The sequence below is a fragment of the Rhinoraja longicauda genome, chromosome 26, assembly GCF_053455715.1.
Source record: "Rhinoraja longicauda isolate Sanriku21f chromosome 26, sRhiLon1.1, whole genome shotgun sequence".
Classification (NCBI taxonomy): domain Eukaryota; kingdom Metazoa; phylum Chordata; class Chondrichthyes; order Rajiformes; family Arhynchobatidae; genus Rhinoraja; species Rhinoraja longicauda.
In genome coordinates, this window is record NC_135978.1 from 22,080,761 (window position 1) to 22,095,417 (window position 14,657).

The 14,657-nt window shown below is 51.6% G+C and overlaps 1 protein-coding gene across 1 annotated transcript in view; it reads left to right on the plus strand.

Annotated features, from left to right (window-relative positions):
* The first annotated feature begins 3,703 nt into the window (after positions 1-3,703).
* The window catches only part of LOC144606524 (transient receptor potential cation channel subfamily V member 3-like), a 40,168-nt gene continuing 29,214 nt past the window's right edge, over positions 3,704-14,657 (plus strand). Inside the window, exons 1-3 of the mRNA XM_078422760.1 lie at positions 3,704-3,777; positions 5,674-5,798; positions 12,144-12,296. Of these exons, the coding sequence (XP_078278886.1) occupies positions 3,704-3,777; positions 5,674-5,798; positions 12,144-12,296 (352 nt within the window). The remainder of the gene's footprint in view (positions 3,778-5,673; positions 5,799-12,143; positions 12,297-14,657) is intronic.

Below are 14,657 nucleotides of genomic sequence, written 5' to 3' on the forward strand. Positions count from 1 at the left end.
GGTTTAAACACCAGACGTTAGGGTAAGGATGTGCTCGTTTCCCCAATAAAAGGAAGTTGTGCTTCAGCAGAGTGGTGGGTCTGTGTGAGTTGGCAGTGCAGTGTTTGGGTAGAACGTGTGGAGGCTTCAGTGAGGAGGCTGAGCAGACATAAGAACAGCGAAGGAATCATCAGGCCCTTGAGCATTGCTCAACACAAACCACTATCTCAGCAACTCTGACCTCCCGTGGAGACACAAGGAACTGCAGACGCTGGAATCTTGAGAAAATCACAAAGTGCAGGAGGTACTCAGTGGGCCAGGCAGCATCTGTGGAAGGAATGAACAGGCAATGCCTAAGACGAGGACATTGATTTGGTTGCACTAGTTTGTATCTGCACTCTTATGGTCTGGTTACCTAGTATTACTGATTATTAATTTTAGGAACAGGCACTTCAGCCCATAAAGTCTGTGCCAACTGTCAACCGCTCAGTTACACTTCTATAGATAGACACAAAATGCTGGAGTAACTCAGCGGGACAGGCAGCATCTCTGGAGAGAAGGAATGCGTGACGTTTTAGGTTGAGGCTCTTCTTCAGAGTAGTCGGGGGAAAGGGAAACGAGAGATATAGAAAGTAGAGTTGCTGCCTTACAGCGAATGCAGCGCCGGAGACTCAGGTTCGATCCTGACTATGGCCGCCGTCTGTACGGAGTTTGTACGTTCTCCCCGTGACCTGCGTGGGTTTTCTCCGAGATCTTCGGTTTCCTCCCACACTCCAAAGACGTACAGGTATGTAGGTTAATTGATTGGGTAAATGTAAAAATTGTCCCTAGTGTGTGTAGGATAGTGTTAGTGTGCGTGGATCGCTGAGCGGCGCGGACTCGGTGGGCCGAAGGGCCTGTTTCCGCGCTGTATCTCTAAATCTAAATCTAAAAAATGAATGAAAGATATGCAAAAAAGTAATGATGACAAAGGAAACGGGCCATTGTTAGCTGTTTGCTAGGTGAGAACGTGAACCTGGTGCGACTTGGATGGGGGAGGGATGGAGAGAGAGGGAGTGCTGGGATTACTTGAAGTTAGAGAAATCAATATTCATACCACTGGATTGTAAGTTGCCCGAGCAAAATATGAGGTGCTGTTCATCCAATTTGTGATTGGCCTCACTCTGACAATGGAGGAGACCTAGGGCAGAAAGGTCAGTGTGGGAATGGGAGGAGAATTAAATTGTTTGGCAACCGGGAGATCAGACTGAGCGAAGGTGTTCAGTGAAACGATTGCCCAGTCTTTGTTTGGTCTCGCCGATATATAAAAGTCCACATCCTGAACGACTGATACAGTAGATGAGTTTGGAGAAGGTGCAAGTGAACCTCTGCTTTCTTTGGTTTAAACCAGCATCTGCAGTTCCTTCCCATGCACTTCTATATTTTAATCTCTCCTCATTCTCATCAGTTCCCCACAGATTCTACCTTTCAACCACACTCTAGGGGCAATTCACAGCAGCCAATTAACTACCCTGATCTTTCTGGGGATGTGGGAGCACCAGGGGGGACCAACACGTTCGCAGGGAGATCGTGCAAACGCCGCAAAGGCAACACCCAAGGTCAGGGTTGAACCTGGGTCTCTGCCAGCTGGGTAGAGCTGTGGCAGCTATCTCTACCAGCTGCGCCACTCTGCCACCCCAATGTATTGTATTGTTTTTTATTGTATATCTATTAGGTTATTGGGCCCGTGAAGCTGCAGCAGCACAAAATAGTTTCATCGTTGGGTTGCCTGGACATATGACAATTAAACACTGTTGACTCCTGAACTTTCCTCTTCAGACTTAATGCGGTGCTATGCTCCTCGTGCAGGTTGTGGGAGATTAGGTAAAACTGATAGCGGTATTGGTTATTATTGTCACATGTACTGAGATACATAAAAACTTTCTGAAACATCCACACATGATTACAATCAAACCGTTCCCGAGTACAACGTATAGTGGTGGAGTAACTCAGTGGATCAGGCAGCATCTGTGGAGAGAACGGACAAGCAACATTTCAAGTCAGGACCCTTCAGACCCAACCCGAAACATCACCTGTCCATTCTCTCCACGGATGCTGCCTGACCCGTTGAGTTCCTCCAACACCTTGCACGTTGCTCAATATTCCAGCATTTGCGGTTCCTTGTGTCTCCATCCATGAGTACAACAGGGCGTGCAAAAAGAGAAAGGAAACTGAGTGCAGAATATAGTGTAACCACCATGTGTAAAGAGCAAGAGCCACAATGAGGTAGGTTGGAAGATTGGGTATTTGTCTTTAACTTGTGAGGGATCCGTTCAGTTTTCTGACAACACCGGGGAAGAATGGTCTTCGTATCAGCTAGGGTGATGTCCTGATCTCTCAACCTACCTCATTGCAAACCTTGTGCATTTTTATACATCTGCACTTTGTCTGTAAGTGTAAAGCTGTAACACTATATTCTGCATTCTGGTATTTTTCTTTTCGAACTACCTGTTATACTTGATTGTACTCGCGGAGAGTGTGGTTTAACTGGACAGCATGCAACGTTTCTCACTGTATCTCTGGACACGTGCCAATAATAAATCAATGCCAATAATGTCGGGCTTTGATTCCACTGAGGAAGAGAATTCTAAAGAATTGCCACCATCTGAGAGGAAAAAACATTCACCCCATTCTTGCTTTCAATAGGTGCCCTCTAGTTCTGGATTCCCCTCAAAGAAAAACGTTTGATCAGCCATGATCACAATGAATGGCGGTGCTAGCTCGAAGGGCCAAATGGCCTCCTCCTGCACCTATGTTCTATGTTTTCTATGTTCTCCGCCACCTTGTGAATCCGGGCGCATTATTGAAGTGACTATCTGACCCTTGGGTCACCACCAATCAGTGTAGTCCAGAGCTGATGTAGGTCAGTGCTGAGGTTCAGAGGGTGATGTGACGTGCTGGTGGAGTGGAGGGAGAGAGGCCTCCCGGCCCAGTGAGTTGGTAACCAGAGGCCAGAAGCTCTACACCATCAGCAACGTGTTGGGAGGGAAGAAACATTCCGTGCAAGGAATGGTTGGGGGCTGGATCACCCTTCGGACAGAGTTACGGAAGCAGAATTTATCATTTAAAAGGGAGTTTAAAGGTGGTTTCAGATTAAGAAAAAATTGTGATGGGAGAGATGTAATAGGGACCGACAGCAACTTTTCCACTCGAAGGGTAGTCCATAGGTGGAATGAGTTGCCAGAGGAAACTATTGAATCGCACACAATTCCAATACATTCGGATCAATATATGCATAGAAGTGTTTAGAGGACCAAATGCAAGCAAATTGGATCAGCCCAATATTCCAAATTGGTCGGCATGGAGACGGTGGGCCAAAGAGCCTGCTTCTATGTTATGAAGCTCTGTGAATCTAACAGGCATGGGACTTGCTGAAAGGGGCTGCATAGGTCAATGGACTGAAAGGTCTCTGGCACTCTAGAGGTTTGTCTACAACTGTCAGGGATGGTGGTGGTGGCAGATATGAGACCTTGGTAAATTGGCTTCTGGATAGGCACATGGATATGCAGAGAATGGAGTGATTGGATCATGTGCAGGCATTGGAGATTAGCTTCCACTGGCATCGTGTTCAGGATGGACGATGTGGGCCGAAGGGCCTAAGCTGTATTGTTTGACGTCTCCCGGCGACACTCGAGGTCCTGCACCATGGATGATGGGTCTCTCTCTCTGCTCTTGCCACAGAACGATGGACAACCACCTGCATTCACTGATGCAATCTGATGAAACAGACAGAAGCATGAATGCGAATCACTGGCAGAAGTAAGTGGGCTTGCCGGGAGCTCGGGGTTTGTGGGGAGAGGCCGCCCTTCCTGTTCCATATCCTCGCTCCTGGGGTGTGGGTGTTGACGGCAGGACCAGTGCCTGCTGGCTGTCCCGAGCGAGCATTCTGTAGGGCAGCTTCTCTGGCCACTGAGGGACAAAATAACTTGGTGAGCATCGAATCACGAATCGGTCCAAATCAGGGCAGGTCAACGAAGGTCAGTCTGGAGCTACTGAGGGGGGCGGGCGGAGGGAGGGGCAGGGACATGTGAAGGTGCATCTGGAGGAGCATTTGGATCACCAAGACGGAGAAGGAGTAGTGTCGGCAAATGGGTTCAGTCCATGTAAGGTCACAGCAGGAGAAACGACCCATTGGGCTCGAGAAACCATGGTTACTGTCTCAGGTTCCGGGGCAAGCCAGATACTCCTGGGATGGGATGAGGAGAGGTTTCATTACTCGGGGAAAGGTCGACCTGCAGGCCTCTCCCGGAGGAGAAGGTAGAGGCTCACTCACTGAGGAGGCAGCTACCTCTCCAGATACATCGTGGGTGTGAGGAGGGAGCAGGAATCTGGGCAAGGTCCTCCCAGGGTTACAAATGCCTGACACGGTGGGTGACAGGAACACGCTGCCAGGGGAGGTGGTGGAAGCAGATAAGACAGTTGCCTATAAGAGGCTTTTAAATAGGCACATTGATGTGCCAGGAATGGAGGGGTATGGATCACACACAGGCAGAGGAGATTAGTTTAACTTGTGTCGTGTTTGGCTCAGACAGTCTGGGCCAAAGGTCCTGTTCCTGTGGTGTGCCGTTCAATGTTCTACTGAACTCACAACGAGCCCACTGTGACCACAAAAATCACTAAACAGTCAGCTTGCCCGCGCCTCATGCCAGCCCTACCAACCAATATTTTAAACTAATCTGGCAATGGCTGGGACCCAAGGTAGTAGCGCGGCAGAAGGGCAAGATTTAAATGTTAAACCAAACATCTTCGATGACAGAACAAGACAGGGAGGGAGGGAAGTCTGATAGACCAAAGTGCATTTATTTTAATGCAAGAAACCTGATGGGTAAGGCAGACAAACTCGGTGCATGGGACTGGGATATTGTAGTGGAAACAGAAACGTGTTGGAGAGATGGGCGGGACTGGCAGCTCAATGTCCCAGTGTGTAGATGCTACAGGGGGGACAGAGGTGGAGTTGGGAAAGGAGAGGTGTTGCTCTTTACTGGGGAGAACATCATGATGGTACCGAGAGGGACATAAAATCATGAAGCATAGATGAGGTGAACAACCACAATCTTTTCCCCAGAGGCAGGGAGTCTAAATGTAGATATAGGGTGAGAGGGGAAAGATCGAAGGGGAGCTGAGGGGCAAGCCTTTTCACACAATGGTTGGAGGTCAATGGAACAAGTCGCCAGAGGAAGTGGTAGTCAGGTACAATTACAAAGTTTAAAAGACAATTAGACAGGAACATGGTTAAGGAAAGGTTTAGAGGGATATGGGCCAAAGGCAGGCAAACGGGACTAGCTCAAATAGACATCTTGGTTGACATGGAGCAGATGGGCAGATAGGTTTCCGTGTTGTACAACTCTACGACTACCAAGGTCGCGGCTGGTCTACACTGCCCTCGCCCCCAATCTGTGCCAGTTCCCCATCGCCCAATACTTGCCCGACACCACAACAGTGGCCACACTTGGGAAGGACCTCGGCTGGTCTACACTCCCCTCGCCCCCAATCTGTGCCAGTTCCCCATTGCCCAACGCTTGCCCGACACCACGACAGTGGCCACACTTGGGAAGGACCTCGGCTGAATGTCCCGAGGGACCGGTTGGGGGTTGAGTCGGCTCTGATCTTTGGATTTGGAGAATTTCTGCAGACAATTTCCTGGATACCTTGCAGGTTGAAGTACAATCTGGGAGTCCAACTGTCGACCTCTGTCACCGATGGGAACATGGAGAATTTCAATAAACTGCTGCGCATCATTCAGGTCACCAAAATGAAGCTCACAGAACCCTGGTTTGAAGGTAGGAACTCTCACTGGAGTTGTTATTGTTACATGAGCAATCCTTACCTATCCTGGTCACCCCTGAACCGTGAGGCCAGTTAGCAGCTAACCACATGGGTGGTCTGGAGTTACATAGAAGTCAGTCCGGATAAGGGCAGTAGGGAGTTAGCTCTTGGGGCTAATGGAATCAAGGGATATGGGGGAAAAAGCAGGAACGGGGTACTCATTTTGGATGATCAGCCATGATCATATTGAATGGCGGTGCTGGCTCGAAAGGCCGAATAGCCTACTCCTGCACCTACTTTCCATGTTTCTATTCCTTCCACTGAAGGGCACTAGTGAAATGGGTGTTTTTTTCCAATCCAGTAGTTTTTACTAAGACTGTACCTTTACTTAATTAGTAAGGCATTTAATAAGGTCCTTCAATTCTGGATTTGGTGTTGTGTAATGAACCGGATTTGATAAAGAAGCTCAAGGTAAAGAAACCACTAGGCGGTAGCGACCACAATATGATATCATCCTGCAAATTGAGGGGAAGAAGATGACATTGGATGTGTTGGTATTGCAGATGAGCAAAGGGGCCTACAGAGGCATAAGGGAGGAGTTGGCCAAAGTTGACTGGAAAGGGACACTAGCAGCAATGACAGTGGAACAAAAATGACAAGAATTTCTGGGGTTAATTCAGAAGATGCAGGATCTTTACATTCCAAAGAGTAAGAAAAATTCTAGGGGAGAATGAGGTGACCGTGGCTGACAGAGGAAGTCAAGGACAGCATAAAACTAAAAGAGAAGGCAGATAACATTGCAAAGAGTAATGGGAAGCCAGAGGACTGGGAAGCTTTTAAAGAACATCAGAAGGTTACTAAAAATGCAATACGGGGAGAAAAGATGAAATGCCAAGGTGAGCTAGCCAATAATATAAAAGAGAAAGAAAAGAAAGGAGTAAAGCAGAATAGTGGAAACGATAGGCCGGTTAGTCAGATTTTAGAGTCCATTATAAAGGATGATAAAATAGGCCAAAGTCAGCATGGTTTTGTGAAGGGGAGATCTTGCCGAATGCATCTGCTGGAATTCTTAGAAGAAAGTAAATTGCAGGACTGACAAAGGAGTGTCAGTGGATGTTGTTTACTTAGATTTTCAGAAAGCCTTTGATAAGGTGCCGAATGTAAGGCTGCTAATGGAGATGAGAGCCCATGGTATCGGGGGCAGATACTAGCATGGATAGCAGGTTGACTGGATGGCAGAAGGTAAAGCGTGGCAATAAAGGGGGCTTTTTTCTGGTTGGCTGCCAGTGACTAGTAGAGCTCCGCAGGGGTCGGTGCTGGGGCCACCACTCTTTAAATTGTATATTAATGATTTGGACGAGGGGATTGAAGGCTTTATGGCCACATTTGCGGATGATACGAAAATACATGGAGGGGCAGGTAGTGTAGAGAAAGCAGGGACTCTGCAGAAGGACTTGTACAGGTTGGGAGAGTGGGCAGAGAAGTGGCAGATGGAATACAGTATGGTAAAGTGTGGATTCATACATTTTAGTAATAAACACATTTAGGAATAAAGGCATAGACTATTTTCTAAATGGGGAGAGAATCCAGAAATCAGAGGTGCAAAGGGAGTTGGGAGTGATGGTGCAGGACTCCCATAAAGTTCATTTGCAAGTCGAATCGGTAGTAAGGAAGGCAAACTCAATGCTAGCATTTATTTAAAGAGGACAAGAATATAAAAACAATGTTAATGTTTAAACAAAAGTAATGCTGAGGCTCCATAAGGCGCTGGTCAGGCCACATTTGGAGTATTGTGAGCAATTTTGAACCCCATATCTGAGGAAGGATGTGCTGGCTCTGGAGAGGGTCCAGAGGAGGTTTTACGAGAGTGATTCCAGGAATGAGTGGGTTAACATACGATGAGCGTATGACAACGCTGGGCTTCTACTCGCTGGAGTTTAGAAGAATGAGGGGGACCTTATAGAAACTTATCGATAGTGAAAGGCCTGGATAGAGTGGATGTGGGGAGGATGTTTCCACTTCTGGGAAAGGTCCAGAGCTCATAGCCTCAGAATTAAAGGACTGTAGTGGCCTGGCGGAGGCCAGAGAAAGGCAAGACGCCAGGCAGTGTTTTGTGAGATTCTTTATTAGGCTGTGAGCTCCTGCCCACAGCGTAGTTCTCCTAGGGAATAGCTACGCCTTCCCTTGGTCTGTCTTTTAACCCCTCTCCCTGTCCGTCACGTAACGAGGGGGCTGACCCAAGGAGTGGCCCGATCCGCCACAGGACCCCCCCCAAGAACCGGAGGTACAAAACGGACAGGAGGGCGCACGAGGCGACCAGCCCGGGTGCGCACCATGACCGGCGCAGGGACCGGCGGCTGACCGACAGGTGGAGGGGTCGAAACAGAGACCGTAGGGGGTAGCTTGGACGGGGGGCGACCGCGCGGGCGGGGCTGCGCAACCAGCACCGGCCGATCAATGTCCACGTGTGCCGGCTTCAGCCGTGCGACCGAAACAGTCTCTCTGCGGCCCCCCATGTCCAGAACGAATGTGGCCGAGCCGTGTTGCAGGACCCGGAAGGGGCCCTCGTACGGCCGCTGGAGAAGTGATCGGTGTGCGTCCCTGCGCAGGAATACAAACTGGCAGTCCTCCAGAGCGGCAGGGACGTGTGGCTGGAATGTCCCATGACGTGACGTGGGCACAGGTGCCAGCCTGCCCACCGTCTGCCGAAGACGTTGCAGGGCGTCAGACGGCTGCTCCACTCGACCCTGGGCTGGTGGGATGAACTCCCCGGGAACCGTCAAGGGGGCCCCGTACACCAACTCGGCGGAGGAGGAGGCCAAGTCCTCCTTGGGTGCGGTGCGGATCCCCAGCAACACCCACGGCAGGGCGTCCACCCAGTCTGGGCCCGTGAGCCGAGCCTTCAGGGCAGCTTTCAGCTGGCGGTGAAAGCGTTCCACCAACCCGTTCGACTGTGGATGGTACGCCGTAGTGTGGTGTAGGCTGACACCCAAGAGTCTTGCCATGGCCGACCACAGTTCCGAAGTGAACTGTGGCCCCCGGTCGGATGTAATGTCCAGTGGCACCCCGAACCGGGCGATCCAGTGCGCCGCCAAGGCCCGCGCGCAGGTGGCCGTCGAGGTGTCTGCCAGCGGAATGGCCTCCGGCCACCGCGTGAAGCGATCTACCACCGTGAAGAGGTGGGTCATGCCCCGGGACGGCGGCAGGGGCCCCACGATGTCCACATGAATGTGGTCGAAGCGCTGCCGAGGGACACGAAACTCTTGCAGAGGCGCACGCACGTGTCGCTGGATTTTTGAAGTTTGGCACGGGATGCAGGTGCGTGCCCAGTGTGCGACCTGCTTACGCAGCCTGTGCCACATGAAACGGGAGGATACAAGGGCCACCGTCGCCCGAATGGAGGGGTGAGACAGCCCGTGGAGCACCTCGAATACCCTGCGACGCCAGACGACAGGGACGATGGGCCGAGGCAGGCCAGTGGAGGTGTCGCATAACAGTGTTGTATCCCCGGGGCCACAGACAATGTCCTCCAGCTGCAGGCCGGACACGGCTGTACGATAGGCGGCCATCTCCTCGTCCCCCAGCTGTGCGGCTGCTAGGGCGGAATAGTCGATCCCCCCGGCCATTTGTAGGACGGCGTGGATCGCGGGTCTAGACAGGGCGTCGGCCACCCTGTTGTTTTTTCCTTCCACGAACCGAATCGAGGTGGTGTATTCCGACACATAAGCCAATTGTACGTCGGGGTCACCAATGTAGTGGCCTGGCGGAGGCCAGAGAAAGGCAAGACGCCAGGCAGTGTTTTGTGAGATTCTTTATTAGGCTGTGAGCTCCTGCCCACAGCGTAGTTCTCCTAGGGAATAGCTACGCCTTCCCTTGGTCTGGCTTTTAACCCCTCTCCCTGTCCGTCACGTAACGAGGGGGCTGACCCAAGGAGTGGCCCGATCCGCCACAGGACATTCCTTTAGGAAAGAAATGAGGAGGAATTTCTTTAGTCAAAGGGTGGTGAAATAATTTCCACAGAAGGCTGTGGAGGCCAAGTCAATGGATATTTTTAAGGCAGAGATAGATAGATTCTTGAAGGGTCTCGACCCGAAACGCTACCCATTCCTTCTCTCCCGAGATGCAGCCTGACCTGCTGAGTTACTCCAGCATTTTGTGAATAAATCGATTTGTACCAGCATCTGCAGTTATTTTCTTATAGATAGATTCTTGATTAGTACGGGTGTCAGGGGTTATGGGGAGAAGGCAGGAGAATGGGGTTTGGAGGGAGAGATAGATGATCTATGATTGAATGACGGAGCAGACTTGATGGGCCACATTCCCTAATTCTGCTCCTATCACTTATGATTTTATGATAGGATGATGCATGGGATCCACAGTGGCTTGGTCATTTGGTTTCCGAACTGGTTTACCCATGGCAACCAGAAGGTTGTAGTCGATGGGAGTTCTGCAGTGATCTGGGACCTCTGTAAGTGGTACCATCTACACAACGTGGACGTAGATGTAGATGGGTTGGTTAGTATGTTTGTAGACAACACCAAAGTTAATGGAGTTGTAGGCAGTGAGGAAGGTTGTCAAATTGTACAGAAGGATATAGATGAGCTACAGAAATAGGTAGAGAAATGGCAGTTATAGTTTAATCCAAGCAAGTGTGAAGTGTTGCACTTTGAGAGGCCAAATGTAAGGGGCAAGCATACAGTTAATGGCAAATCCCTTAATAGTATTAACGTTCAGAGGATCATGGGGTCCAAGTTCATATTTCCCTGACAGTGGCAACACAAATAGATAGAGTGGTAAAGAAGGTGTGCGGTAAGCTTGGGGCACGAAGTATAAGAGTCAGGAAGTCATCATATCATATCATATCATATCATATATATACAGCCGGAAACAGGCCTTTTCGGCCCTCCAAGTCCGTGCCGCCGTTGCAGCTTTATTGGTTCGGCTGCCTTTAGAATATTGTGTGCAGTTGTGGTCTTCTCATTACAGGAAGGATATGGAGGCTTTGGAGAAGGTCCACATCTTTAACACAATGCTGCCTGGATTAGAGGGTAGATGAAAAAAAGGCACAAAAAGCTGGATTAGCTCAGCGGGTCAAACAGCATATGTGGAGAAAAGGAATAGGTGACGTTTCGGGTCGAGACCCTTCTTCAGACTGAGTCAGGGGAAAGGGAAACGAGGGACATAGAAGGTGATGTCTCGACCCAAAAGCTTTTTGTGCCTTTTTTTAATCTTCGGTTTAACCCAGCATCTGCAGTTCCTTCCTACACACTGGATTGGAGGGTATTAGCCGTAAGGAGAGGTTGGACAAACTTGGGTTGTTTTCTATGAAAGTTGAGGGGAGACCTGATAGAAGTATATAAAATGATCAGAGGCATAGATAGGGTGGACAGGCAGAACCTTTTTTCCCCAAGGTGAAAATGTCACAGCCGAGAGGGATGAAGTTTAAAGGAAATACAGGGTAAGTTTTTAGAGTTGTGGGTGGCTGGAACGCGCTGTCAGGGATGGTGGTGGAGGAAGATATGATAGTGGCATTTAAGAGACTTTTAGATAGGCTCATAGATGTGCAGGGAATGGAGGGATATGAATCATATGCAGGCAGAGGAGATTAGTTTAACTTGGCATGATGTTCGCCACAGATATTTGTGGGTTGACTGGAACATGCCTGAGCTGTGCTGTTCTATCTTCCATTATCTGAACAGAAGTACTAGTTCAAGTTCATATTTGCCCCGAGCTACCAGATGGGACATGAACTCGTGTCTCTAGGTTGATGATCCAGAAATCTGGATGCTACTCAACTGAACCTGTACAATTACTGCGATAGGGCGAGACATGGAGAAAATGGGGGGAGTGGGGGTAATTGAGAAATGGGTGTGTGGGCAGGATTGTAAAAGGGTAGGGACGAGTGGTGGAGGGAGGAAGGGGATAAAGGTGAAGAAGAAGACAGAGGAATGGAAGGACGGAGTGGTGAGAGTAAGATCATGGTGGTATTGCAGCGGGTAGTGCTGCTGCCTTGCACCTCCAATGCTGTCTGTGTGGAGTTTGCATGTTCACTCCGTGACTGTGTGGTTTCCCTGATGCTCCGGTTTGCTCCCACATCCCACCCCAATGCGGGTTGGTGAGTTAATGGGCTGCTGTAAATTGTCCTGGGTGGGTGGTAGAATCTGTGGGAGGAGTTGATGGGAATGTGGGGAGGACAACAATGATTGTTATGAATCTGCCACCCTAGGTTGGAGAAGGGATGAAGTGTTTGAGGGAAGGAGATGTGAGTGTCACACAGGGAGAGGAGACAGTGAGGGGACGATGAAGGGGATGATGAGGAGGAATGCAAGAATTATCCCAAATCTTCCGTTCTTTTTTAGACCTCAAAACGGGGAAGACCTGCCTGATGAAAGCCTTACTGAATCTAAACTGCAATACCTGCGAAATAGTTGAGAAACTGATTTCAACGGCAGAGAACAATGATTGTTTGAGCCAGCTGATCAACGCTGAATACGTTGACAAAGATTACAAAGGTGCGTCACTACAGTGCCTCTGATCCCACCAGACCTGGGGGCAGGTGCAGAGAGTCACACAGCATGGAAATACACCCGTCTGCCCAACTCGCCCACACCGACCAACATGCCCCATCTACACTAGTCCCACCTGCCCTATCCCTCTAAACCTATCCTAGCTGTGTGCCTGTCTAAATGTTTCTTAAACGTTGCAATAGTACCGGCTAGTGTGGAGCGAGGACTCTCATTGCAGGAGCCAGAGAACAGAGGGAGGTTGCGGAGACATAAGAAACCGCAGATGCTGGAATCCTGAGCAAAACACAAAGTGCTGGAGGAACTCAGCGGGTCAGGCAGTGTCTGTGGGGGGAATGGTTCTTAAACGGGAGCAGAGCTCCTGGCCCTGTGCACACAATGTTGCACTTGTGGCGGCTCCCAAGGGTCGGGCCATACTACTACCGACCCCTCGGCACGGGAATGGACCAGTCCCGGGAGGCGGTCCTGGACTCAGAGATATAAGGACAAGGTTTGGGCGCCAAGCCATTCCGGCAGACTAGACCCGTCTGAGACCCACGAACCAATAAATATACCTTCCCAAAATACCTGGCTCCTTGCCTTTATCAACACGCTACATTGGTGACCTCGACGTGATCTTGGTAGCCAGCCGCTCGCGGCAGGAGCACTGTGCTCACCTCCGGCAGCTTTTCCAGCGGCTCAGCGAACACGGGTTGGCCATAAACCTAGCCAAGTGCCGTTTTGGCGTGGCCACAATCGACTTTCTCGGCCACCGTGTGTCCTCGCAAGGAGCGGTTCCCCTGCCGGACAAAGTTGACGCCATCCGCCGGTTTCCCCGGCCGTCCTCGGTGCGTGGCCTGCAGGAGTTCGTCGGCATGGTGGCATTTTATCACCGGTTCCTGCCATCCGCGGCCCACATCATGCGGCCGCTATACGAGCTGCTGGCGGGCAAGCGTAAGACCGTCGTGTGGACCGACGAGGCCGTAACAGCCTTTGACGGCGCGAAGGAGGCCCTGGCTCGGGCTGTGCTGCTTGTTCACCCACGGGAGGATGCCCCGACAGCCCTTACGGTGGACGCCTCAGAGTTGGCGGTTGGTGGCGTACTGGAACAACTCACGGACGGGGGTTGGCGCCCCCTGGCCTTCTTCAGCCGGCACCTCGACAACGCCCAGAAGAAGTACAGCGCTTTCGACCGCGAGCTCCTCGCCCTGTACCTGGCCGTTCGTCACTTCCGCTATTTTCTGGAGGGCCGCCCGTTCACCGCTTACACGGACCACAAGCCGCTCACTTTCGCCCTGGCAAAGGTCTCCGACCCATGGTCCGCCCGACAGCAGCGCCAGTTGGCCTACATATCAGAATTTACCACCTCCATCCGCTTTATCGAGGGGAAGGAAAACCGAGTGGCCGACGCATTGTCTCGCCCCGCCATCAATGCCGTGTTAGAAGTGGCACCCGGCATTGATTATTCTGCCCTGGCGGAGGCCCAACTAACGGACGGGGAGATGCCCGCCTACCGGACTGCCATCTCTGGCCTCCGCCTTGAGGATGTTCCCCTCGGCCCCGGAGCAACGACGATACTTTGCGATGTGTCGGCAGGTCAGCCGCGCCCCATCGTCCCGGCCGCGTGGCGCAGGAGGGTGTTCGACGTGGTCCACGGGCTGGCTCACCCATCCATCCGGGCAACGATCTCATTGGTGGCTGCGCGGTTCATGTGGCATGGTCTGCGCAAGCAGGTTGGCCAATGGGCCCGCACCTGCATTCCGTGCCAGACGTCGAAAATTCAACGCCACGTCCGGGCGCCACTCCAAGGGATCGGTCTACCCTGCCGCCGTTTCGACCACCTGCACGTGGACATTGTGGGCCCGCTCCCGCCGTCCCGGGGCATCACCCACCTCTTCACGGTGGTGGACCGCTTCACGCGGTGGCCGGAGGCCATACCATTGGCTGATACGTCCACAGCCACATGCGCTCGTGCGTTGGCCGCGCACTGGATTGCTCGCTTTGGTGTGCCGGTGGTCATCTCATCGGACCGGGGGCCACAGTTCACCTCCGAGCTGTGGTCGGCCATGGCCCACCTGTTGGGCGTGCGGCTGCACCACACCACGGCTTATCACCCGCAGGCAAACGGCTTGGTGGAGAGGTTCCACCGGCAGCTGAAGGCAGCGCTGAAGGCGCGACTCGCCGGCCCCGACTGGATGGACGAGCTACCATGGGTTTTGCTGGGCATCCGGACTGCCCCCAAGGAAGACCTGGCTTCATCCTCAGCGGAGCTCGTCTACGGGTCTCCGCTCACGGTGCCCGGGGAGTTCGTGCCCTCGTTGCCGGGGCGAGAGGAACCGCCCTCATCCACCCTACATCGCCTCCGAGAGC